The sequence below is a fragment of the Epinephelus moara genome, chromosome 12, assembly GCF_006386435.1.
Source record: "Epinephelus moara isolate mb chromosome 12, YSFRI_EMoa_1.0, whole genome shotgun sequence".
In the NCBI taxonomy this organism is placed as follows: domain Eukaryota; kingdom Metazoa; phylum Chordata; class Actinopteri; order Perciformes; family Serranidae; genus Epinephelus; species Epinephelus moara.
This window is the reverse complement of record NC_065517.1, coordinates 21,861,579-21,888,189: the sequence shown is the minus strand read 5'-3', so window position 1 is coordinate 21,888,189 and position 26,611 is coordinate 21,861,579. Positions and strand designations below refer to the sequence as shown.

The 26,611-nt window shown below is 40.8% G+C and overlaps 2 protein-coding genes across 7 annotated transcripts in view; one reads left to right on the top strand and one right to left on the bottom strand.

Moving 5' to 3' along the window:
- The window catches only part of taf1a (TATA box binding protein (TBP)-associated factor, RNA polymerase I, A), a 20,497-nt gene extending 2,739 nt beyond the window's left edge, over nucleotides 1-17,758 (bottom strand). Inside the window, exons 1-9 of one of the 4 annotated variants that reach the window (XR_007570864.1) lie at nucleotides 4,461-4,663; nucleotides 3,592-3,786; nucleotides 3,026-3,189; nucleotides 2,306-2,419; nucleotides 2,017-2,215; nucleotides 1,632-1,753; nucleotides 658-816; nucleotides 412-478; nucleotides 27-163 (exon numbers count right to left, since the gene is read on the bottom strand). Coding sequence is in view for 3 of the 4 variants with exons in the window: in XM_050059102.1 (XP_049915059.1) it covers nucleotides 40-163; nucleotides 412-478; nucleotides 658-816; nucleotides 1,632-1,753; nucleotides 2,017-2,215; nucleotides 2,306-2,419; nucleotides 3,026-3,189; nucleotides 3,592-3,718 (1,076 nt within the window). In the remaining variant the exon portion in view is untranslated. Of the gene's footprint in view, nucleotides 1-26; nucleotides 164-411; nucleotides 479-657; nucleotides 817-1,631; nucleotides 1,754-2,016; nucleotides 2,216-2,305; nucleotides 2,420-3,025; nucleotides 3,190-3,591; nucleotides 3,787-4,460; nucleotides 4,664-16,613 lie in introns of those variants that run through there. The other 3 variants (XM_050059102.1, XM_050059101.1, XM_050059104.1) reach the window with 3 other exon arrangements.
- Nucleotides 6,591-26,611, top strand: mia3 (MIA SH3 domain ER export factor 3). Of its 3 annotated transcripts, none has more exons than XM_050059098.1 (28): nucleotides 6,591-6,807; nucleotides 8,921-9,054; nucleotides 9,151-9,237; nucleotides 9,397-11,545; nucleotides 12,892-13,218; nucleotides 13,640-13,767; nucleotides 17,768-17,899; nucleotides 18,548-18,569; nucleotides 18,671-18,759; nucleotides 18,858-18,935; nucleotides 19,125-19,235; nucleotides 19,318-19,389; nucleotides 19,482-19,586; nucleotides 19,682-19,804; nucleotides 19,912-19,999; nucleotides 21,313-21,365; nucleotides 21,484-21,574; nucleotides 21,670-21,808; nucleotides 22,015-22,177; nucleotides 22,272-22,307; nucleotides 22,438-22,505; nucleotides 22,909-22,994; nucleotides 23,262-23,375; nucleotides 24,061-24,123; nucleotides 24,210-24,256; nucleotides 24,369-24,437; nucleotides 25,126-25,540; nucleotides 25,815-26,611. In XM_050059098.1, the coding sequence occupies exons 1-28, from the start codon at nucleotides 6,687-6,689 to the stop codon at nucleotides 26,060-26,062; spliced, it is 5,358 nt and encodes a 1,785-aa protein (XP_049915055.1). In that variant the 5' UTR covers nucleotides 6,591-6,686; the 3' UTR covers nucleotides 26,063-26,611. The 3 variants fall into 3 exon arrangements, with proteins under 3 accessions (XP_049915055.1, XP_049915054.1, XP_049915056.1); XM_050059097.1 differs by having other exon boundaries at nucleotides 6,592-6,807; nucleotides 21,301-21,365; XM_050059099.1 differs by lacking the exon at nucleotides 24,369-24,437 and having other exon boundaries at nucleotides 6,593-6,807; nucleotides 21,301-21,365.

Here is a 26,611-nt window from a genome sequence, read left to right as displayed (position 1 = left end):
AGTCTCAAAAAATAGAGCGTCCAAACCTTTAATACGTACTGTGACTGTAGTTTTTGAATAATGGCCTTTAAACTCTTCCACACGTCCAGGTTGCTCCTCCAGCAGGCGAAGTCCAGCATCTCCAGAATGACTTCTAAAGCTTTCTGGGTGTCAGTTTTTTTCTCTGAAGGAAGAAAATTAATAATGGATATTGTGGAACAGGGAAAATGATGTTCAGCTACAACAAAGGGAACACATTCTCATTTTAAAAAAGTCATGTCAAGGTATCTTTTCCAAAACCCTATAAAAACTTTTTTAAAAGAACACGCCCTTTTGATGTTTACGGTAAATGATCACAATTTATTTAATTCTGTGTATCATTAATTATCAGGTAATATTTGTAATTTAATTTAGGATCAACCCTGGTTTTACCTGACTGAAGCAGGAGAGAACTGTACTCCAACATCAACTCATGGCTTGGGACTAACACATGGAGGGTCTACAGCACGAGGAAGTAAAGTTTTAACGATGCATTAGACACAGTTTGTTCTTGTGTGCTTGACTGTAAATCTAACAAGTTCTAGTTTAACAAAGTTAATGTCATAATTTGTCCAGAATTTCACAGGGATCATTATAGTATGTTTGCATAAATACAGTGCTTTTAAAATACAGTTATACCTTCAGTACTTTCATCAGTTTCTTCTCTGGAGTATCATGCCGCTTTAAGTACTGGTACAGATAGACATGTGCATTGGGATTGGGTGGAAAAGTGCTGTCATATGCGTAATCATTCAGGACTTTCAAAGCCTCCTCGTGATCCTCATAGAACTCCAACATCTGCCATAATAAAACAGGTTACACAAGAATTAGGGACATTTGACTTGACTTAGGCCTAAAACTGAACAGCAGCAAGCCTCACAGGAACAAGACAAAAAGTATACTTCTTAAATCAAGAGCATGATACAGACTAGTGATATCAAAATGTATAATAGGTCTATTCAAGAGCAGTTGATTATAAATGTCTTTGCAGATTAATTCTGTTTTATCTTGTAATATCCCATCCATCGATTTTCAACCGCTTATTCAAAGCCGGGTCACGGGGGCAGCAGGCCGAGCAAAGTAGACGTCCCTCTCCCCAGCAATGCTCTCCAGCTCCTCCTGGGGGACCCCAAGGCGTTCCCAGGCCAGATGAGATATGTAATCCCTCCAGCATGTTCTGGGTCTACCCTGGGGCCTCCTACCAGTGGGACGTGCCCGGAACACCTCTAACAGGAAGCGCCCAGGAGGCATCCTGATCAGATGCCCGAACCACCTCAACTGACCCCTTTCGACACATAGGAGCAGAGGCATCCTGATCAGATGCCCGAACCACCTCAACTGACCCCTTTCGACACATAGGAGCAGCGGCTCTACTTCAAGCTCCCTGTAGATGTCCGAGCCCCTTACCCTATCTCTAAGGCTGAGCCCAGACACCCCACAGAGGAAACTAATTTTGGCCGCTTGTATCCGCAATCTCATTCTTTCGGTCACTACCCAGAGCTCATGACCATAGGTGAGGGTTGGGACGTAGATGGACCAGTAAATCAAAAGCTTGCGATATGAAAAATATATATTTCTTTCATTAATTCAGGCAGTTGGGAATGAGTTCTTACCTCGACGTAGCTCAGTATGAAGGGATCCCAGACGCCAGGATTTTTCAGAATCTCCTTTAGATTCACAGAGGCCTGTCTGAAGTAGTTGTGCGTGTCTTGGTTGCCACCAGAGTGGGAATACTCTGAAACAAAAGGATCAGTTTTCACAAACAATAAAGATATTTTTCAAACAATAAATCCTACTTAAGGGCATTTAGAGGAAAGTTTGTACACACAAATGTGTTTCCTACAACTGAATCATCTCTTAAGCTTCTTTTCTACCAGAGCAGTTACGAGATCTGACCTGTAGGTGGCAGTGTGACATCACACGAGCTCGCAGTGTGCCTGTGCAATTGAGACAAGTAAATAATTGATGTTTTGGGTGTAAAGCTGTGTATCAACTTACCAGTGCTGGAGTGTGTAAACTTTTTGTCACACCAGATGATGTAATCCAGTAAGCTCCTGTAGACTTGGATCAGTTTAGTCCTCTGTAACTGAGCTGCCGACTCCTTCCCGTACCTCCAACTCTCTGCAGCAGACAGCTGACGCTTTGCATCCTCAATGTGACCATTGAGCAGCAGGTGGAACGCATGTTCCAGACAGATCTAGAGACACAAAGGAACAGGTCTGAAATATCTTTCAGTGATGTAAAACATGTGTGAGCACTGTGCAGTCAGGTCTATTAGCTAACATACCATCAGGTAATGTTTTACTCCTGAGTGTTTCATCCGTTCATAGATGTTGTTGTAGTCGTCCAGCTTTGAGTTGGGGTGATGGTGAAGGATCTCAGCGCTGATCCTCCAGATAAGCTGCAGTGGAAAGTGCAAAAAGAGGGTTAATGTCAAGGATGTGAATTCCTACGTGCTGTGTTTTAGCAGATTTTTTGCGCAACTGATTATTTATTTATGAATATTCATTCATTTTCCATAACCGCTTGTCCTGGTACAGTGTCGCAAGTGTGCTGGAGCCTATCAGCTGTCATTGGGCAAAAGGTGGAGTACACACTGGACAAGTCGCCAGACTGTCACAGGGCTGACACATAGAGACATCTTCACATTCACACCCACAGGCAATTAGAGTCACCAATTAACCTAACCTGCATGTCTCTGGACTGTGGGAGGAAACCTGAGCACCTGGAGGAAACCTACACTGACACAGGGAGAACATGCAAACTCCTCTCAGAGGGGTCAGATTCAAACCTGGAATCCTCTTGCTGTGCTAACCACTGTACCACTGTGCCAACCACTGCACCACTGTGCTGCCCCTGTTTATGAATATACTCTCAAACTGTTTGCAATCTCTGCAAAAGCTTTTAGAAACTCCAGTCTGTTAATGCTGCATTGAATTATGTGTAATAATTTAAGTCCTTGGGCCTTGACACAAACACATACTAACGCAGACCTAACCAAACCTACCTCCTTACACGGCTGAGCTCTGCCATTGGTTGGGTCTTCCAACATTTGTGTGTAACATGCCATATATTCTGCTGCCTCCTGCCATCTGTGATGAAGCAGGGCTTCTCTCATCTGCTCCAGACAGATTCTGGTACTCTCATGAAACCCAGTTTCACGAGGTGTCTCTTAAGATAAAAAAACAAACAAACAAAGATTTTATTTGATATAATCATAAACATTATGAACTAGTACAAGTTCTATAGTTTAACCAATACTGGATTTTTGCAGCTGATACTAATATTGATATTTGAGAGTGTATAAAAATCTGCTGATACAGTGGGCAATTTTTTTAAAATCATAAACAAATAAAAAACATTTTCTATACGGGTCCATAAGTTCGTTTTACTTAAGAATTGTGACTTAATTGCACAAAGTTGTACTGAGCAGGACATTTTTCAGTGTCTGTTAAAATGTATTTAATGGAGACATTGTTTTTGAATAACATCTAACTGGATACGGAATCTTAGGCATTTCTTTAATGGAGTTTTTTGTTAGTTGTGTATGGAGACGCATACTGTACAATTCACCTGCACACGTAGAAGTAACCAGAGGGAGCTTTGACTTTTTCCCTGACTTTGAAGAGTTGTCGTCTGAGGAATCGTTGTCATCTTCTAAGTCTTCAAAAGGCACTGACTCTATTTGCGTGTCATCCATAATCAGCACAGCGCTTAGACTCAGCTGCCTTTGATCACTGGCTCTGATGCTCCAGTTATGACTTCCACCTGCAGGGAGAAACATATTTGTGTTCAGCAGGTGATTTATTTACACAGCATTAAGATTATAAAGTTTCATAAGTGATTATTTTAACCATTGATTAATCTTCTGATTATTTTCTCAATTCACCGATTAATTGTTTGTCATATAAAACAGTGAAAAGTCCAAGTTGACGTATTTAAATTACTTTGGTCTAACCAACAATTTAAACCCCCAAAAAATTCAATTAACAGTAATGTAAGACAAGGAAATGCAGCCATTTGTTGTAGTTAAGAAGCAGGAAGATGCATTGGCATTTATATGATTATGAAAATAGGTGCCAATCAATTTCCTGTAGATCAACTGTAAAGTTAATCAACTAATCTTAGTTCTGGAGCTAATTGCTATGTAATAAGGATGAAATAGTAGTGATAGAAAGGTAGTCATTACAGATTAACACTAATAGACCAGTGCTAGTAAGTTATTGTTAGATGACATTAGCAGGCTTCAGTCAGCTTTATTCCGCAGTTGTAAAATAATGTGTCATTGTAATTTGGGTCTTACTCTTAACTAAGTAGTTTAGAATAAATATCACTGTCAACAAAGCTACATCTGTTATAAAATAACTATATCATGGTGATATTTCTCAAGTGAAAGGAGACAAGCTTATTATCTTGTAAAACAAAGTTAGCTCAGTTCCTACCTGCACTCTGGTGATAAACAACGTGCCGATGCTAAACTAGCAGCTAAGCTAACCTGCACCGGTGAGCTAACGTCCAAATACAACTTGTGGTACTTAACTAGTTAGAATTTAAATCTGCATTGTTGTTGAAAACTTTATATTATGCGAGTATATTAACGGGACATCCACATGTACATTATTGCTATTCCACCTCTGTGCTTTCAGTACAGTCGCTAAGGAAGTGAAAAGGGAAGGTGCGCGTTTATTGGCTGCTGTTACCGGAAGGGGCGGGGCAAATAGCTCCTTCTTCTTCGCTTCTGGTTATTTCTGCTGTCACTTTAACCTGAGGTGAACTGATGTTTCAGCAATAGCTCTGATTTCAGACATTGGGCATTTGTTTACAGTTTTTTCTGCTGTCTTGTTTTGTTTTACATGTTTTTTTCCCAAAGTTTTGTTCCATACTGATATTTTTCAATATTCAAGATGTAGTTTATGTGTATATAATGTCATTTATTTACCTTTCTGTGTGCTTGTGCTGTTTGTTTTGTTTCATATCTATCTATCTGTCTATCTATAGATATATAATGGTGTGTGCAGACATTAAATAGATGATAATGACATGATATTTATTTTATCATTATTTTAAAAAACCCAGATTTGCAAATAGAGTTCATTGTGAGGAAGATATTGCACATATTGAGTTTTTCTTTTCCATATTAGGTCACAGTTTTGTCATGTTTTCCTATTTGCAATAAGCCTATTTACCACTCTTAAAATAACTTGTAAAAACTGCCTTGTTCTCTCCTTTATTCTTTTTTTCTGGCTATAGGGTTAAACTATATTTGGAGAGGGTTCTGGGGGAGATTAAATGCAGTGTTGGAGTATGGGTAAGTGCATTTATTCAAGTATTGTACATAAGTATTTTAAGTAAGTAATTTGAGGTATTTTTTACTTTTCCTTGAGTATTTACCTTTTACTCCTACAGTTTTTTGATAACTTTAGTTACTAGTGACAGTACAAATTAAAATCGTTGCGCACGAACAATTTGAAAATATAGTGCAGTTTAAGGGGGGCGGCAGTAGCTCAGTCCATAGGGACTTGGGTTGGGAACCGGAGGGTCACCTGCTCAAGTCCCCGTCCGGACCAAAATATGGAGCGTGGACTGGTAGCTGGAGAGGTGCCAGTTCACCTCCTGGGCACTGCTGAGGTGCCCCTGAGCAAGGCACCGAACCCCCCAACCGCTCGGAGCGCCCGTCATGGGCAGCCCACTCTGACATCTCTCCACTTAGTGGCAGTTATGGCCCGCAGACCAATTTTAATCGGCCCTCGGCTTGACTTTAAAAATATACCATATGTGGCCTTTTACACAATAATGGTTAATCGAGCAAGATCACTTTGCATTTTTACCCTTCACTTCCCAATGATAGGACTATCATACAGTTTGTAGACAGGCATCACGTAGTAATAGTTCATTAAAAGATAAAAATGGTTGCGTTTGTCTCACTTTATTTCTTATTTTTTTTAAACCCGAGAATCAGTTGGCCCCCCAAGTATTTTCACGTTGTTTTATCTGGCCCCCATTCAAAAAAGTTTGGACACCCCTGGCTTAAACCAATAGCTAATTGATTATAAAATGAATTGGCAACTATTTTTATAATTGCTTAAGCCATTTTTTCATGCAAATACTTTTCATGGGTCCAACCTTTCAAATGTGAGGACTTGCTGCTTTTCCTTTTAATTATTTGGTTTTATGAAATTGACTTTTATTACTTAAATATAATTTTCTCCTTGTACTCACATACTTTTATTTCAGTAACATTTTCACTGCATGACTTTTTCTGTTGCAGATTATTTTACAGTGTGGTATTAGTGCTTTTACTTTATTTAAGGATTTGAACACTTCCTCCACCACTGATGACATGGCATTACAGTGCACAACATTCCTTGTTTTCAATCTCTGAAAATCTTTGTGTGTATGTTTCAGATGTCCCTGCTGGTGTACAGGATGATTCCAGAAGAAACTGCACCTACTTATTAATGAGGCTGATATCCAGTGCAGTTTCTCCTTTTACCACTTGCACCTTCTTGGGGTTGTTTCCCACAGACACATGCAGCAGCCAGATCCAAACCTTATATCCTGTGTAAATCTATCCGTGCCTACACCCTGCCGGATCTGATCTGCTGACGTGTCGGCTCCTTCAGCTCCAGCAGCAGCAGAGTCGAGCCAGTCAACAGAAAACTGCCAGCATGGCAGCAAAACACTTTTACCGACAGGGCTTTTTATTACTTTTATTTAATTTTATTTCAACAGCAGCCTTGGAAAAAAGGTTCTCCGACTTTAAAAGATGCGCAGACGAGGAGTGCAGCAGTAAGTTTTTTCACAGGCTTGTTTTAACTCCTAGCTCATCAGGACTTAAAGGATGCAATCTTCCCACATCCCGTTACCGCAGCTAGCCATAAACTGCGCCTTATCTCTGGACCTGTTGCCAGTCGATATTTGCGACCTGGATAACCTCCTGTAGCAGCTCTGATGCTGTGTAGCAGCAGAGCTCATTGAATACAGGGCATGTTAATGTTAACATGAGTTATAAGCTCGGGGATGTTATTCGTTGAGACGTAGCCCGTAGTGTTGGCCGGTTGCCTGGCAGCTCCGGCCTGCCTAGCTAGCTTGGTGGCTAACGTTAGCAGCTAACTAGCCACCGGCCGGCTTTGGGCAAAAGCTTTGTAATGTTCGTAACGTTCAAAAAACAGTGCTTAACACTAGCTAACAAAAGACAGCTAGCTTTATTGTTAAGCCACATTAGCTGTGGTTGTTACTTCTTTTTGTGTAGCTAATTTAATTCAACACAGACTAACGTTACTCCAGACTGCGTAGCTTAGCTATAACTATTTAAATTAAACGTTCGCTTAATTTGCTATAATTTAAATGAACGTTACTGTTAGCACATTCAGTTTGCAGTGCTAACTACATGTAAAGCAACATATGTTGAGCCTGGGGGGTAACGTTACAGCTGGCAGCTGCTGTTGTTGACTGAAAATAACACTTAACTGTTCACCACAAAAAAAAAAGATTGGTGTAGGTGATAAGAAACTAGCTTTGAGTCGTAAAACAATAAAGATTAGACACATAAAACAAAGGGAAGCACAGGGAGATAAGTCACTTTGCTCCTCAGGTGTTTTAAACCAACATTTGAGACTTAAAACAGTGATGTTTTGGTTTTAATACCAACAGTGGTATTTCAGGGAGATAATGCATATAGTTCATGTCATGTCATGTCCTGTAGTGACATCAGATTAAGTCTCATTTTGTGTTGCATGCTTTATAAAAAAAAAATTAAAAAAAAAAAAGAAATTTTGTAGAGCTGAAACAAATAGTGGATTCTACTATAATTATACACATAAGATTATTATTGTCACATACATATACTATCATATGTTAATATATATAGTTATTGCTAAAATGTCATTGTAGCTATTGTCATCACTGTTTGCCCTGCATCTCTCTCCATCTCCCTCTCTCCTTATGTATCATATTGTCATATGGATTACTGTAAATTTAATTTGTTGATCTGTTCTGTACACACGACATCTGTTGTATGTCTGCGTGGAAGAGGGATCCCTCCTCAGTTGATATTCCTGAGGTGTCTACCATTTTTTCCCCGTTAAAGGGTTAGAGTTTTTCCTTATTGGATGTGAGAGTCCAAGGACAGAGGGATGTCGTATGCTGCCCTCTGAGGCAAATTGTGATTTCTGATAGTGGGCTTTATAAATTAAATTTAAATTGAATTGGACTGACAGAAAAGAACCAGGCAATATTTTTGATCAGTTGTGTAAATTTTAGGCAAACAAAGTCCAAATTTAATCAGTTCCAGCTTTTCAAATGTGAATATTTGCTGATTTTGTTAATCTTCTGTCACAGTTGTAACTAGCAGCTCTTGGTATTTTCTTTCAATACATAGAGCAAATCCTTAACCGATTAATCTAGAATTTAATTCACAATGAAAATAGCCTAATCATTCATTGCAGGTATTAGTGTTTTGAAAAATATTGATTTATTGATACATATAGATTCTGAATATTTGAAACAGTGTCAGTACTCATTTTCTGCAGTATTGATAACAGCGGTACCATCTGCACTTTCTCACTCTCGCTTATTGTTAATGTTTACCACAGTCATCCTGCTGTTCTCCACTACTATCCAAGAAAAGAAGTCATCATGGTCTAACCTTTTTACTTTTATCAGTTAATAAAGAATGTACATTTTATGGTCTCAGTTTTCTCAGCGGTATTGTTAGAAGTTCAAGTATTGTGACAACACTGTATGGTATGATAAGTGCGCCCAAAACAAAGATGTGTATTTTCTGTTTGTCTGAATGCATCTTGAAAAGGTTGCTGCCCGATTGGCACTTTGCATTCTTGAAATAATAAGCTTAATGTATCTTTTTAAATCTATTCTAATGCTTCATATTTTGCTTTCACAGTGCTTTTGTGTCGGGGAAAAGCTATGAAAGATTTCTCAGGACCAGACTGTCGGTTCCTGTCCATCAAGAAATCAGAAACTGTCTATGTATATTACAAACTGTCAGGCAGAAGGAACGACATATGGGCCGGAAGTGTACGTATACTCTGGTTAATATTTAATCAGAACTGGATAACGTCTAGGTTTTGCTGTGTAGTAAAAAACATGGTCTCTTCTTGAATTTGTCCGTAGGTTGGGAGTAACTTTGGCTATTTCCCAAATGAGGTCCTTGCAGTTAACCACCTTTATACTGACAAAGAAATTGAAGTTCCAGCAGAGGTATGAAAATATGTTGTTCACTTACTGAATTCATTAGCCAGGTCAAAATGCCACCTAGAATACAATGGAGCTTTCAAACCAGCATTACACACATTAATTCCCTTGCAAATATCCATGCATGTTTTGTAATTTGATACTTTCTTTTTGTCTTCTTTTCAGTCAACAGATTTCGTCTGTTTTGACACTGGATTTGATAAGTTTGATAATTACGACGTAGATTCACTGTTAGGCTCCTCACCTAAGGAGAATGATGGTGAAAATGAGGTAACACCTGACCAAATCCAAGTGGCAGAGAGTGTGCAGAAAGAAACACAGCCACCAGCAGATGAGGCATCTGAAAATGAAACACAGATTGAGCATCATGATAGCTATGAGGATATTGATGAAGTCCCAGATGATGAAAGTGCCTCTTTCCTGGAACCTAACACAGTAACTGAATCACCTCCTACAGAAGTAGAAGAGCCTGATCCAGCAGCTACACCTGATGCTCCCGAAAGAGCAGCAAAAGAGACAGAAGCTGAGCAAGAGAGCACAGCAGAGTCTGTTCTTGAAAATTTTGTGCCAGAAACCAAAGATACACCCCTACCATCTGAAGTGGAATCTGTGCCCAAAGATGATTTAGTTCCTGAAAGCAAACCAGTCTCGATATCTGAAGGAGTGCAAATCCCTGAGCTGAAAACTACCCTCGGAACAACTTTTGATGCTGTCACCACTGATGATGAAATCACCAAGAGTGTATCGCCATATGAAGAGGAGGAAAGCGAATATGAGGTGAATCATCCCGAGGATGACATTGAAGTTGAAGTAGAAACTCCACTGCTGTCTTTCACTAAAGAACCCGTAAACACTCCAGCATCTGATCCCCTCAAAGAGCATGAAAGTACTCCAACAGTTCATGACGACAAACCAGAGGCAGCAGAGAAGAAGGGCGTGTGGACGTCATTTGGAGATGCTGTTTTTTCAGTTGTCACCGGGGGAGAGAGGACAGACCAAGATTTGAGTTCAGAGGAAGACGACGACGACGACGTTGACGAAGATGAGGTAGTGGTAGCTGCTTCAGAAAACGCCCCGAGTTTTGAGGAAGCAAAGAAAGCTGTAGAAGAAGTACCGCTATCGGTAGAATCACCAACAGAGCCAGAGAATGTAGAGCCAGAGAACATGGAGCCAGCATCATTTGATCATAAAGATGAGAGTGATGGAGAAGTGATCGGACCTGCGGACGCTTTGGAGGAAACTTTAAAACCAACCAATGAGCCAGTACACCATCAAAGAGAAGCAAGTACGATATCAGTGGATCCGGTGCCACAACATGATACTACTGCCGTTCCTGAGGCTCAAAACTTAGGTATTAAAACAACAGATGAACCAATTGAGCACAAAAAGGAAGAGGAGGAGGCACCCAAAGATGTGGTGGTCAATAATGATAATGACAGTAGCATTACAATGGAACATAGTAAGGATTTGGTCCATGAATTGGACGAAAACAAAACGTTGCCAGATCAAGAATTAGCCAGCACCAAAACTGAAACACATCAGGACCCGTTCACTGAGGAGATGCTATCAAAGAATTCAGATATGAAAGATGATGAAAAGCCGATAGATGACAGCTTACCTGATCAGAAACATGACCATGTAATGACAGTCTCAGAGAGTGTTAACAGTCATACACAATTATCTGTGAAGGAACCAGAGAGTCACGAAGAGCATCCTACAGAGGAGTCGGAAGATGAAGAAGAGATAGAGATAGAGGAACCCAAAGGCGAGGAGAAAGAAGAATTACTTGAAGATGAAAACGCACTTTCTTTCTCACAATCAGATGACACCGACTCTGACAAACCCTCACCTGAAACAGCTCTGCCCACTGTGTCGACTCCAGAGCCAGAGTACAGCGACAGCGTGTTGAGACTGACTCTGCTCCGAGACCACTTCACAGAGGAGGAAATGATGCGAGTCCAAAAGCTTCTAGGTCTCAAGAATCTTTTCAAAATTGAGTCCATGTTCTTGGACTTGGACACCGAATTGCAGGCTACCCGTCGCACACACACAGGTACCACACAAGACATTGAAAGTGCACTCGAGAGCATACTGGAAACCTCTGAGAACACCATCCTGGATGAGATTGAGAAGATGCTGGACAGCCAGGACACAAAAGACAACTATGACCAACTTACTGACACAAGTAGTGTGGATGAGGAGACTGAAATACTGGATGACTTCCAGGAGCTCGCATTCAGCCTACGACAGAAGTATTCAACAGCCAGTGACAGCACGCCTTTGGCTACTGGCACAGCATCAGATACTGACCAAGGTAGGCTTGATTTTTAAATATGACTATCTAGTATAGATACCAGCTGTATGATTCAGTCCCCTGTGATTTGTAGAGTCAGGTTTTACCATTGTATATTCTGTTTTAACCTCTGATACAGGTCTTTCACACACACGTACAGTGTATTGCATCAGCTTATGATCTGCAGATAAAGGGAATGCAGAATGTGATAGCGTGGCACTGCAGATATGCAACCCTGAATCGTCCTTTCAGGCACCTTTTGACAAGTATCTTGTTTCCAGATATATCCAGATTGTTTCCTCATTCACTTTGAAAGGATTTCAGTTCAACCTGAAATCACACCTCAAGTGACCATATGTGATAGAATTTAACTTTACACTGCACAATACAGTGATTTGCGGCCACTGCTAAAAATACAACATACATATTTGTACTTGGCTGTACAGCTAGAGAAGATGATTGACACCTCACCTTATTTAACTTGAGAAATCTTGTTCCACTTGTTTGGCAAAATCAATTCAACTGTTCTGATCTTACACATTTTTTCAGGCTATTTGCACTCTGCTATGTTGTATAACTGGTTGTTTAAATGGTTTGGCAGCTAATATGTAGCTACCAAACCAATGAGAAAAATGAGAGAGCGTGACCTGGATGCCCTCTAGAGCCAATACCAAGCACCGCCCACCTGTATGACAATTTCTCTCATTTTACAGCTAAACAGTACACTAAAATATGTGTCAGAGAACATTTGAGGCAATGCAGTAATAGAATCTTGATTCATATTTGATCAGCACTGCTTAGTTTGACAGTTTGGACGCATTTCACAAGCCATGATTCACAGCTGTGTTAGACTCTCCTCGGCTCTGATTGGTTGTTTTCCAACAGCCACCATAGATTCTAGCAAATGCCATTAGAAGCACTATGAGGACATCCACATAGATATAGTGAGAATTTCAGCAAGTATGACAAAAGTTTACTTCAAGGCATTTTGATCCACAACTACCTTCATCCTCTGTAATTCCCAAGATCTTTCTTTGTTTTACAGATGTCATGTAGTGTACAGCCCAATACAGATTTAAAAAAGTTAGACTTCAGTTGATGATTGTACCAGCTCTAACTCTGCAGACCTACATAAAAGAGAGCCACACTGACCTCCTACTAAGCAAATACCTCGCCCTTGACAAAGCCATAGACCACACCTGCTGTCATTAGATCAAATAGATGAGATGGATACCAGAGTTGTGAGCAAGTACACACCTACCTAGGAATACAATCTGTTCTAACCAGCATATCTTAAGACAAACCTAGAAAATGACGCCCTGGAATAATCGCTAATGTCCTGATTGCTTTCAATGTTTTTGTCTTAGGTGAACATGAATTAAATGTTCAAGACGACACGCCTCACATTGCTGAAGAAGTCAAGGTTGACACTGTCCCAGAGGCTGAGAGTGAAGACAATCTCACAGTAACACATCCTGAGGAAAATCCACCTGAGACTAAAGAGGAGCAGATAGTTGGAGACGTGCACAGTCGACCAGACATCAATGTGGAGGAGGATGGCGGACATTTTAATAAAAACAAAGACAATCAGCCGAGCTTCAGTGCATCGGACGAGATGCAGAAGGTCCCTCAAGCCACCCTGGAAAATCCCTTAGACATGGGCCTTGGTGTGGAGGTCGAGCACTCACCCTCAGGTTGGTAATCTAAAAACTTAACTTCACCATTCACCTTTTTATCTTATTTTTTTTTTTGAGATTTTAAGATTACTTTTACTTTTTGCCTAGCCCTCAAGCTAAATCTGACATTTCTATTCAAAAATCTGTCATATTTGTGGCGTATCATAAAATATAAACCCGTTTTTAGCACTTCGGACTTCGGTTAGAATAAAACATGGCACAATTAAGTTCTGTTCATTGGGTCAGCAAATCAGCCCACTGCACTGGGATTTTAGTCATAGATGAGTCTTGTTTAGTCCTTGATTCACCTGGTTTTGGGAGAATTGTTTGGCAATCATGATACTTCAACTATTTTGAATGTGTGCAATGACAAACTGTAAGGAAGGTTTTTCATTTTTACACATATGACCTGACTAATAGGTACATTTTGTCTCACCAGGATCTTTGGACTCGATGGAATCAGTGTCTGAAATTCACGAGGAAGTGGGATTATTCTCAACAGGGATTGTTTACACTGGCTGCATCCTTTCGATGATGAAGAGTAAAATTTCAGAGTGGACTATTGAGGTAAATCTAAAAATTTTAAGCTACTGCGACACTGGCTTCGGCATTCAGTTTTTAAACATTGACTCTCTTTTGGCACAGTCACATATGAGCGAAAACATGCAAGTGACCGTTGCCTGCTGAGGCAGTATTGTTTGCGACACAAGGCCTCCTGCCTGTGAATGGTCAGGTCTGTGCATCGTCATACATTCGTTGCACAAACCAACTTGCCAACAGTTTTAAGGCTGGTGTAGACACATGCCCAAAAAGAGCCCACATTTCTGGTCAGAATAAGAAACACACCATTTTTAAACATTATGAAAGACTTGGATGTTGGATATGTGCAAATATCGTAACACTGACTTTTTCATGAAGGTGGCTGAAAGAAGGGAAGAGGGAGGCTGTGTTCACATGGTCCAACATGTCCACTACCGTTGGGAAAGTTTGCAGAAATTCTACTTTGATGCAATGAAGCAAAATGACAGTTGGCTCCAGTTGTTCCACTTCTCTGTGTTTTGTTTTAATAAACGACCTGATAGGTCATGTTAATCTCAGTATGCAGGGCTGCATGTAAACGTCAATATTAATCAAATAATATTTTTTATCAGCCATGTGGACATCTTAGTATGAATATTGTCTTTTTTGGAATAAGGGCAAGAACCAGAATATTTTGTGCATGTGAACGTGGTCAATGTCTGCTCCACACGTACTTGTTTACTATAGGTTGAGACTGCGACTTCATCACTCAAAGCTCACCAACTTTGACCTTTTGAAATTTGCTTTGCCACTGCAAGCGAATGTTTTATTTGCCCCCTTTGCTCACATATAATGGAAGTGAATGGGAAGCAAATGTTCACTAATGTTGTTCTTGCTCATGTGTGACTGTACCGTCAATCTGAGACTTCATCTTCTAAACCAGGGACCAGTACCAAGCCACAAAACATTTGCTACAAAGCCATGGAGAAAGAGTATGATTGGTAAAAATAATCAGAAATCATAAGGTCGTGAGTTATACCCTGTAGACGCTGTGGAGTGCCCCAGGAATGAGTCCTAAAACCTGAATATGAATTAGTATTTTTGCACTCCTGGTTCCCTCAAGTCAATGTATTTTTTTAATAGGATTTTGGTCATATGCCTGAAATAAGGTCTGTGGTTAACACAAGCTTGAAAGACTTTAATGTTTTGTTCTACAACATAAAATATGTCAGTGAATACCCCACTCAGGAACTTTGAAGCTTCTATGTGTCTTTTAAAAGGTGGTTGCTAACAAGTGGCTAAACGAGACTACAGAACGTCATCACACCGAGCCATGCCAAACACGGCCTTGCAGTCCTGTTATGGTGGTGACGTTGGATCATGTGACTGTAGTCTAATTAGTTTATAGCCTAACATTAGCTTTTTGCGTTCAGGCTTTGATAATCACAAAAGCGGTGTTCATTTGTGGAGTTTATCTAGCTGAACAAAATGTGTAAGTGTCACAAATGTTTGTTTGCCAGTGTTTATTTTCTGCAGTAGTCCAAAATCCAATGGAAAATTTGGCATAGGCTTTTTGATGAGGGAACCAGTGTGATGCTAACTTCCACGTCAGCCTACAGAAAAGCATCATCCCTGGGGCACTCTATTTGTGCAGTAATTACTTTGTCTGTAGTTATTTAAGGTGAATTTATCTGTGCTGTCTCCGTAATAGGTCTGTAAGAATATTGGCACTGTGAAAACAGTCCTTATTCATTTTAAAAATGGCTGTAGATCCATGAACTATATATCCCAGTATGCCCCCTCAGAGGTTTACACACACACATTACATAGTTGTTCATCATGTAGTGGTATTATGACGATTATAAAAAAAAAAAGTTCTGATGTGGTTTGATGATTCCAATTTTGCAAATATTCAGAAATGAACCACAAACACAATCAATGAAACAAAACATGAACCACAAGTTTCACTCAACTGGCCTCTGGCATGCCTCTGCAACAATCAACTTTGAATGTAACACATATCTGTCCTGTTCCTGTTAAAGTATTCTTATCTGCATGATCAAATTCCCACAAAAGACAGCACGCAGTTCAGTTTAAGTATGTCAGTGCTGACAGGATGAACAGTAGAACCCCTGTATCATAAGAAACTCAATTTTCCGATTGCTCCTGAACGCCCCACGGCCCTCCCCTCTGTCTTGTTGACGTCGCGGTGTAGGCTGAAGTTCAACACAGCCGGTGTTGAGCTGGCTATTAGCACAACCGGAGGGCCTTATTTTGGCAAATAATTGTTACAAAAGACAGCACTGAGATGGACTATATGCTGTCGAATTAATTTAGCTCATTTATCGCTTTTTGTACTTTTATTTTAATCCGTATTTGAACCTCCAGCTCAGCTACGCTAACGTCTCCTGCTCGTCGGTTGATTATTGATAGTGAATGGGATACGACGACTCATCTGTTCTGCCAAGTCCGACCTATCACCTGACTTCACCGACAAACTACCGTCGTCGGTGTTTGTAACGACGTTTTATTTTAAGACACCGTATTGTCTAACGTTAACGGCTAACGTTAGCTAAACAGTACGGGTTAATTTAATAACAGCTAACGTGCTAGCAAGCTAACACCTGTCAAACTAGCATAGCGATTACTTGTGCTAGTTCCGTTTTTGTGTCAAAGACTAGCATGGAGGGTGATACGTTACCCAAACCCGTAATGGAGCCGGAACATGTTAACGTGTTTTTTCAGAAGGAGCTTCACCATGTAAGTGAACTATTATAGTTCAGTCTGTTTGTTGTGTCAAGTATTGATCATGCTATCCTGGCCTGCTGACGTGTTAATGAGCATATGGCTGATGCACAGTGACTTAAACGTTAACTGCTCCTAAATGTACTCACCAAACTTGATGCACCTGATCCTGCCTTGTTGATGTTGACAGAAGATCTTAAACTTCCACTTGACTCTTTCACATCTTATTTTCACTGCAGATTAGAGTATAAATGCCCTGACAGGTATGGTTGCAGCCCTGCCTGTGTTTATTACTACATTTAAAAAGTAGATATGAAATGCAGTTGGCTGAACAGAGCATATTAATCAATCCAGGCAATGTGGTGTCTTAATTTTGAATCCCTGCATTTCATTACAGCCATAGAGTGTTTGCTTGTTCCTGTCTAAACTACCACATGCTCAGTTCAAAGGTTCCTTTGAGGTTGGAGCAATACGCCGAGTTCTTCTTGGTATGACTCGACAGTAATGAAAACCGGAGTCATGGTCCATTTTGGTTACTGATATTATTTATAAATACGTCAGCCTTTAGGCAGCAAGCAACCTTTGTATGATGATTAATTTAACGGTAAAATAAACCACATCTGGCTTGTAGTCGTACAATGTCAGTGACTGAATTTGGAAGTAGTTTGTGAATGCAGAAATTAATTTCCTGCCCTACCCTTCATAATACTCTCGACATTACCTTCAAGATTGCAACACTAAGCGCCCCTTATTGTGCAAAAAAATACATGTTCCACACAGGATTAAAGCTGTTTGTAGATGGTTTTAGAGGCAGGAAACTTTTAAAAAGAGTTTAGTTATGCAACCTTACGCCTGTTTTCCTCTGGTGCAGAGTTCAGCAGTCTTTGCTGTGGCAGAAGGACCCTGCTAGGTTTTGTTATTGTATGGTAAAGCTCTGATATCTTGATAAGCTTCTCAGTGGTGTGAAAGAGCAACAGATCACTCATTCTCCTTCAGTGCTCATCAGTTCAGTTAATGAATACACAGTATCTCAGTCGAGGAGTTTGGGTAAATATTGCTTTGAGGCGTAACCTTCTGTAGACTTGTCGGAGTGTCTCGCTGTGCTTTGACAAATACTTACTTGCCATCTGTCTCTATTTTTAGTCTTGTCATATTAATCACATTTGAAACACAGTAAGAAGGGTGACAAGATTTTTTTCCCTCCCTCATTTATTGAGACGTAGGCCTCCTGTCTTTATCTTTATGTCATCATTCCTAATTGTCTTCGTGATCATTCCTCGATATTGTTTCTGTGTGCCATCAGGTGATTTCATTACTGCCAGAGGAGTGGAAGCCAGGGGAAACCTTGTTAGGTTGTCCTTGGCAAGCTGTTGTCATCACTGCTTTGGTTGGAGTAGTGACCTTCATCCTCTTCTTCTGGAGGACAGTGTTGGCGGTAAGTGTTGTAACATTGCTGCTCTCATCTCTGCTAAAATTATGTGTTATGATTTGCCAGTAACAAGAAAAATAACTGCAGGAGCTTCGGTTTAATTAGGTTTTGACCCTGATGATACACACTGCATACAAATGACTTGTATTGTCATCTTTAAAGGTATACTATGCAAGATTGGTTACTGTTTGCAGACATGCTCGTCAGGGAAAGTAAAAGCCAATGCCTGCTGCTTAAGTTCTGGCATCTGGTCGCTACCTTTGTATAAAGCCCCGACTCCACCAGCGTGTGTCGGAGGTACACACCCATAAACATCCTGAACACAGAAAGCAAAAACAAAATGAGAAAATAAAGGCTTAAGGCAGAGTCTCTGCCGCAAAACACACTGCCTCACACTTCTAGTGGGTCATACATGATGATTTAGGGGGATTACTTCTGTTTAAGTCCATACATTGTTTTTTAGGAAAATCCTGCATAGTATATCCTAAACTACCCATGGTTTGAGACTAACATCATATAATATTTTTCTTATCTGGAGCACTACTTATACACTATTTCTGACAAGATGAGACTTCATTACTACATGTTAATGATGATTGTGCTGTGACAAGACATCAAACTGATCTTTACTTCTTGCTTTCCTGAATATTTTAGGTAAAGAAGAAAGAATACCTTGGTAAGTTTGTGTGCTTGTTTGTTTTTGTAACATCACATCACATCACAATATGCGGAAGTGTTTAATCAAACTGATTATGTTCTTTTTGTTTGTGGACACAGTGGATGAAAAAAAATTAACAGAGCAAATTCTGGCGCTCAAGAAAGAGAGGACTGATGCTCTCGCCAAAATGTCTGAACTCCAGAAACAGGTGGGTTACAAATGTGATCGAATATCTATGAGCTACATTTGAAGAAGCTTAATCATTATCTGAAATGTTCTCATTTGTTTTTTCTTCTTTTTTTGAAGACTGAACGTCTGAAAGAAAACCAAAAACAGTCAAAGGAAACAGTTAGTACAACAATGAAAAAGGTTCAAGACCTGGAGGTAAGCAACAAGAAACCAAGGATACTTTTCATCTTTGTGTATTTCCTCATACTATATTGAGCTATTAAGAACGGGGAAGTGTACTCGCTGCACCTGTAAATGGCTTATGGGTGTTGCATATGATTTGGACAGCAAGTTCTCATTTTTTTAAGAACTGTCAGTGAAGTTTCTCTCATTACCTTTTTGCAGAGTAAAGTTTTGGAAGCAGAAACACGGAATGAACACATGGCCGAGGAAAAGAACAAATATGCAAAACTTCTAGAAGAGGAGAGATCAAACTCTTTACAAAATGGCACCAGGGTAATTGTTTAATACTTTTAACTTCCTCTTATTTCTTAAGCCGTTGTGACATTTTCATGATGCCTAGCGGTTTCTTTAACAGATTGAGAAACTGGAGAAATCAAACGAAAAGCTACAGCTGAGCAGGAAGAAGATTCAGGAGGCTCTCGCTAAGGTACAAGTCCTCACGTTATGTTCTGCACATTGCAAGATCATGTGAAGGTCGTGGTGTCAGCTTCTCTTATCAACTATGTGTGCTTGCTACAGACTACTGTCCTCCTGGACGAGGCCAAGATTCGTGAAGATGCCAGAAACGTCCAGCACAAATGTCTGGAGAAAGATTATGCAGCACTAAAAGAAGAAAATAAAAAAGTAAGATAATATAGATTTGTATTAGAGTTAATTGAAATGGGATTATTTTAGATTCTGTTTTCCTGAACCACTTTCCTTACTTCCTGTTCCTACAGCTCAAAACCACCATTAAGAGCTGGGAGGACAAACACAAGGAGCTGAACGAGCAGATAAAAGTCTATCAGAAGTCTCAGAAAGAGCTGGAGGACTCAGTGGTGCTCAAAGATCACAACGTGGAGGTCAGGATCTTTTTTAACTACCGTCACAATTTTTCTTGGATATTAGCTGTAAATATAAGTCCTTAACTTGCGTCGACTTACCTCACACAAACATGTCTCCCTGACAGGTGCTGTCTGATCTTCTGGCAGACCTAGACGCTTGTGATTTGCAGAAAGGCGACACCAAAGTTTTAGCCAATGGTGAAGTAGCACCTGGTTAGTCCAACTCTATTATTAATTAATAAAAGAAATTATACACTTGCTAATAGTCATTGGTTAAAGTCTTAAAGGGACAGTACACCTCAAATTCAGAAATACATATTTTTCCTCTTACCTGCAGTGCTTTTAGTCAATCTAGATTGTTTTGGTGTGAGTTGCTCAGTCTTGGAGATTATGGCCATAGAAATGTCTGCTGTCTGCCGTCTCCAATATAGGATGCCATACACATGCCGCATTTTTTGCTCCCTCACATTCATTGTTTTCAGTGTAGCTACGCAGCAGGCACGCTTAAACGACAAAGTGACGCCATCATGGCGTGCACACCTATTTTTCAGGGCGCAACGGCTGTGCCCTGAGATAAACCCAGTTAAACTTTTGGAATGCAGCAGCGCGCACCGCATGTCATCTGACGAGGACCAACTAATCATAGCCGACAGATATTTCTCCCTTCTTAGGTAAATATCAGTCTGTGATAAATATGGAGAAGTTGATCATTTTGGTGCAGGGCTTTTCATCTGTTCCCCGGACGATATGCCCACACACTTACAAACAGCACCTGGAGAAAGAAAAGCTCTGCATTCACGATTTCAGGTAAATAGGCTATGATATGGTGCTGGTTAAGATTGTTTGGCAACCTCAGACACAACCTGCCACCGCGCTCTTGACAGCTGGCTCAAAAAAGGCACAAAAGTAGCGCCCAGCACCCGACCTCGCATTTTCCAGGTGGGTAAAGAAGTGGCATGTGTACGCCCCCTAATTGAACTAGATGGCATTTGGCTCGTGGTGCACAAGGCGCCAAAAAATACATTTGAAAAAAAAATCTTTCAGAGATCATAACCCAGTTACTCAAGTCAATCCACAGACTTTGTTGTAAGCAGTAAACTTTTTTCTTAATGTCAAACTACACCCACCAATCGAATCGCAGCAGAAGGAAGTGTGCATCTACTCATGGATGAGAGGCTCGTGCTCGTGACAGCATGATATGTAAACAAAAATGGCGTCCTCCTCAGCTGAACTGTAACATTAGCTAGCTCAGTGGAGCTAGATGAGCTTGCAGCACTTCCTTCTGCACGGTGATACGGTTGATGGGTGTTGCTTGGTAGAAAGAAAACACTCCTACATGAAACTGCTGACAAAGAGATCTATGGATTATTTTAAATAACTGGATAATGAAGGCAGACATCTCCACGGCAGTTTGGATTTTCGGGTGAACTGTCTCTTAAAGTGCCACCATATATTTGTTGTCACAGTATAAATTATGTGTTCAGTTTCATACTGACTGGTTTGTGACTTTTCAGTGTCTCTTTCAGACAAGAAGGTAGCTATAAAGAACCGAATCAAACAGATGATGGATGTCTCACGGGTAAGATATCACTAACTATTTTATAAACTGTAACTGCTTGGATGAGGAATGTTGATTCAAACATTCTACAGTTATGTGTTTCTTTTATTTAAAATACCTTCGCATGATGTGTTTCCAGGTCCAGACCACTCTGGCTGTGATCGAAGAAGAGCGTGATCGCTTCATGACCAAACTATTGAATGAAGAAAAGACTAGGAAATCACTGGAAGGTATGTTGGTTGTGGTTCCTTTGAGTTGTGTCACCTTTGAATTTTGAAGTTTTTTCCCTGCCTCTCTCTGAACATACCATCGTATATTGCAACAGAACAACACCAGGAGCTGGAACACGCCATCGGATCCCTAAAAAGCGAGAAGAGCCAAGTTGAAAACCAGCTAAAGATGCTCCAGCAGAAAAACGAAATCATGGTCGAGATGTATCAGCAGAAGGAAAACGCTTTGCAGCAGTAAGTGAAGCCATAAAAGTCAGTCATCACTTTATTAACCATGCTGTTACACACTAGAAAATCTGCTCCTGATGAATATGAATAAGCAACGCTGTTTGAGCTTAATCCGCTCAGACATCTCATGAATAAAAGCATGTGTCTTTGAAATGGAAAAGATGTGGAGGAACCCTGTGTTGCTGTTATTTGAAGTTTCTGTGGCTTCACAGGAGATTAACCAAGGAGGAGTTGGAGCGACGCAGCAGAGAGAGTCAGCTGTCTGAGGTGGGAGGGAAAGCTGTCGAGGCCGAGGAGCAGGTTAAAGTCTTACGGCAACGCATCAATGAAATGGAGGAGCAGATGAAGAAGACTGAGGAAGTCTACAAAGAGCAGGTTGGTATTAATTTTTGAACGAAGAAGTACAGAGAGGAATCTCACTGAAACCTGAATCTTTACTGAATATCTTCTTCCTTGTTTCTTTTTTCAGATAAAAGAACAGGAAAACAAAACTCACTCCAACTGGGTACGTTGCACAGAGTGGCACAATTTATTCTCATATGCAGATGTGCTAGAAATGGTCATTTAAGCCTGTTTGATAATAAGATGAGGCATAAAGATTTTAGTTGCACACTAATTATCTGTTACGTCTCCAGGTAAATGCTCGTAACGCAGAGCGAGCTCTGAATCAAGAGAAACTTGAATCATCAAAGCTCCGTGAAAAGTAAGTGTTGGCAGAATTAGTAAAAACATTGCTTCATTGTTGTTGTTTACAGTTTAACTGAACAAGTTTTAAATTCCTGTTGGTAGAGCAGATCATTTGACTAATCTAGAGCAGATTATTCATATTATCAACAGAGATTTATGATTATTAGTCATTTTGAAGCAAAAATACCCAGCATTCACTGGTTTCAGCTCTTCAGATGTGAGGATTTGCTCTCATTTTTATTATATGTCATTGTAAATTGAATATTATTTGGCTCTTGACAAAAGGAACAACTTGGTCCTTGAACACTGGGCTTTGGGAAAAACCTCAGCAGATTAATTTATAATGAAAATAATATTTAACCTGTCTGTGGTACTTATTGCATCTAACGGTTTTTGTTTGTCCTTTTACCCATTAACAGACTGGCTGTACTCACCTCCCAGCTTAATGAGCGCCGTGCTCCTCTCTTCAGACCCAACTCTGGACAGCCTGCAGGCCCTCGTCAAGGTAAACACACCACACAACATCTCCTGCTGTTTTCTTCCCATTAGGACAGTTTCCATCCTACAGAGCTTTGAGAGGAGGATCCTGTTTTCTAATGAAATCCTGCATGTCTTTCTTTTTGTTTTTTGTTTGTAGTATAAATGAGAAAGAAGTTGTGGTTGTTCATTTGTCATTTCAAAGAAGCCGGAAAGAGGACTTGTCTCTGCATATATTGTTGTATATCATCAGCTGTTTCTTTTCCTTTGGTAAATGATGGTTTGATCGTAACAGGTGATTCATATGGGGCCTCTCCTGTGAGTGGGGGTGCTCCATCCCCTCCAATAATGATTGAGGGTCCCAGGCGCCCTCCTTCTGCCCCTGTAGGGCGAAGAATTGACCCGTATGGTGAGTCCCGGTGGATTATTTCGCCCTCTTTAATCCTCCCTACAGTTGGACCTCATCCCTTCACTCCAACCTTGTTTCCTTAAATCTTTTCTCCTCTGTCACACCTGATTTTCTTATTCTTTTCAGATCTTTTACCTTCCTGAGTTCTCCTTTTATTTCTTCCTAGTTTGTATAACATCCTGATTCCTCCGTCTTCACCTCTCTTTCACCTGCTCTTGTTTTTTCCCTTTGAAATTTCCATTGAAGTTTTTGTGTTGCTGTTGATTTGTGCTTCACCTTTTGTTCTTTAAAGGCCCTAAAAACATGTTTCTCAATCAGCTTCTGAGTATAAGCAACAGGTTCCTAAACCTAAACAGTCCTGATGAAGCAGATTCACTGAATTTTTTAGTGTAAAACTCATAATAAATAATACAGGATGGGATTATTTTGTATCTGTGATTGTTGCTATAGTCATGAATTACAGATAATTCCAATGGAAACCAAGTTTTCCGAGGCTTTAAAATCATCCAGAATACTTTGTTTCCTTTTAATGTTGTCCTCATGGATTAGAGAAGACCCTGTGCCCTTGTAATAATTTGTTTCTCCTTGTTAGTGTCTTACAACTGTGTCTTCCCTGGAAACGTACAACAGGCAGAGTCTTGAGGGATTTCATTCATCATTGTATCGTCTTTTCTTCTCCCCTCAGGTCCGCGACCTCCATCAGACCCACACGGTCGTTACGCTGAAAACAAACACATCTCTGGGATGGGTATGTTGTCTACAGTCTCTTTGTTTCAAAGGGTTCACCTTTGCTTTTAACGTCTGTCCAACACCGTGCTGTTTCTCCTCTTTCAGAGATGATGGGCCCCCGGAGCTCGTCACCTGCCAACATGGATGGATCTGTAAGTCTTTTTCTCATCAGATCATTTTTAATTCAATACCTTCCCTCCTTCCATGTGAAGGCCTAGAGCTCCTACCTACATGTCCGTTGTGTCTGTCCCTGCTCTAAAACAGACACAGGCAGTAGATCCACAGATAAAAGCAGAGACACAGGCTGAGGCCTCTACAGACAGTCCAGAGCCAGTGAGTATAGAGGCTGTCCAGGTGTTAAGGCGTATGCAAGCACGCTACCCCCACTGCCTTAAAGATCGATTTGGATTTGGGAAGACATTCAAGGCGTTTCACTTCACTGGGGCTGACTTAACTTTTTGGGCTGAGTGTGTGGTTTCACCTGTTCTCACAGCACTGAGAGACGCAGAGTCTGAACTTGAGCTAAAATGTGTCTTGGAAAATATTTGGGTCTGTGAAAGCTGCAAATGTGTGTCAGAGGTCGAGTATTTGTGACAGTGGTCTGGTTTTTCATCCAATAATCATGGTGTGTGGTTACTGGTCATGTGATTTGAGCCCTGGCTAAATGCACTTTTTGTAAATTGTGTGGTTTGCGGATCTTCTCACTGCATGACTAAAACTGTGATCCATCTATACTCACTTAGTAGTGATGGCCAAATGAAGCCTCATAAAGCATTTTCTTCATTTTATGAGCCCACTAGATGGCGCTAATTGTTCAACAAAAGGTTGAAAGCAGACTGAAAGGCCATTCTTTGAGCCTCTCTCTTTAAACCATGAGCGCCATCTAGTGGGCTCAGAAAATAAAGAAAATACTTCAGGAGGCTTCATTTGGCCGTCACTACTTACAGAACCAACTAAAACTCTACAGACTGCACTTGAACACCACACATTCCTCTTTTTCACTATCGTCCGTCTTTCTCAGGGACCTGGATCCTTCCTAGCGTCTCCAATCAGGGACTCACCGGGCCCCATGGTCCAAGGACCTCCCCCCGGCCCTGGACCCCATGACCAGCTCCCCCCTCCAGGACCCCCCGGCCGCCTGCCGCCTCCTGGACCTTACAGACCTCCCCGACCTGGCCTCTACCACCTCCCACCAGGTCCTCATGGTCCCCTTCCTCCAAATGTACCTCCTCATCTTGGACCACCACTACCAGCCAACGGACACCCAGGCATGCCCCTGCCTGGGCCAATGGGAGGAGAGTTTGGGCCTCGACCTGCCAACGGACATGCATTCCTACCCAGGCCGGGCCCTGGACCTGTGCTTGATCCTCGGGGTCCGCCACCGCCACACTTCCGTCCCCCTCCACCTCACTTCGGACCGATGCCTCTGCCACCTGGTACGTTCCGCCCTTTAATGATGAGTAATAAAATTTAAATTGAATCTAATGCTTACAATAAAGGAGTGTACGTACCTGGGATGTTTTGTTTTTGTGTTTTACTGTGGTATTAAGAGTCATGGAATTTCTCTGGTATTGGTATCGACTGATAAATGTCTGGTATGACCAGCTGCAGACCCTGTGAATCATGAACTTGACAGAATACCTGAGCTGTTTCTCAGTCTGTCTCCTCCTTTATCACAACATCACATCCCTTCTGTTTTGTTCTGTTTAGGTGTCCGTGGACCTATGGGACCACGTCCACCAATCCCTCCTGACATGCGCTACATGGGACCGCGTGATCACACCGGCCCACCAATGAACCTGCCTCCCGGCGTCCCTCCCCACCCCGTACACGGCGACGCATTCAGTCACGCTCCACCCGATGCCCTCCACAACTCACACACCGGCCCCAGACAGGACCTGCACGTGAAGCAGGAGGCCCCTCAGGACTCAGCGAGGCCAGCGATGGTCAAGCCTTAAAGACTCCACCAAGCTGTGGCAGAGGACTTGAACTTAACCCCCAAACCCCCATCACATTAACAACCAACAACCCAGATCCTGTCTAAACAAAGGTCATGATTATTTTCATATATCACTTAAAATAAAAAAAAAAAGCATTGATGTTTATTTAAAAAAACAAAAAAAACATGGTCCTTAAATTAAAGCATCAATAATTATGTGTCTGAATCAATATGAGTTAAGAGGGTTGCCACTTTTCTAAACCGCTTATTGTGCAATAATAATTCATCATATGCCAGAGGATTTTCATTTTTGTTGATCTTTTAAAAAAAAATATATATAGCAATGATTTTTAAGGGGCAATTTTTTAAATGTCATTTCCTGTGGAAATTATTTTAAAAAAAGGAGAGGGAGGAGGGAGTTTAGCTTCTAGCATTTCAGGAATACCATAATTTCCCAAAGCTGTTGCTTTAGAGCCGACTGTAAAGCAAATGTGTAATTTGATGGCCAGATGTATAACTTATTTTACTATGTTGGTAGAACTTTTAATAATAAAGAATGTAAAAGCTG

What these genes read in the sequence shown, in the direction of transcription:
- mia3 (XM_050059097.1), top strand. Translation starts at nt 6,687, where the DNA reads ATGGCAGCAAAACACTTTTACCGACAGGGCTTTTTATTACTTTTATTT. An exon ending in AAAAGGTTCAAGACCTGGAG is followed by an intron (nt 18,936 to 19,124) that starts GTAAGCAACAAG and finishes ACCTTTTTGCAG; the next exon opens with AGTAAAGTTTTGGAAGCAGA. An exon ending in AGGAAGTCTACAAAGAGCAG is followed by an intron (nt 22,178 to 22,271) that starts GTTGGTATTAAT and finishes TTCTTTTTTCAG; the next exon opens with ATAAAAGAACAGGAAAACAA.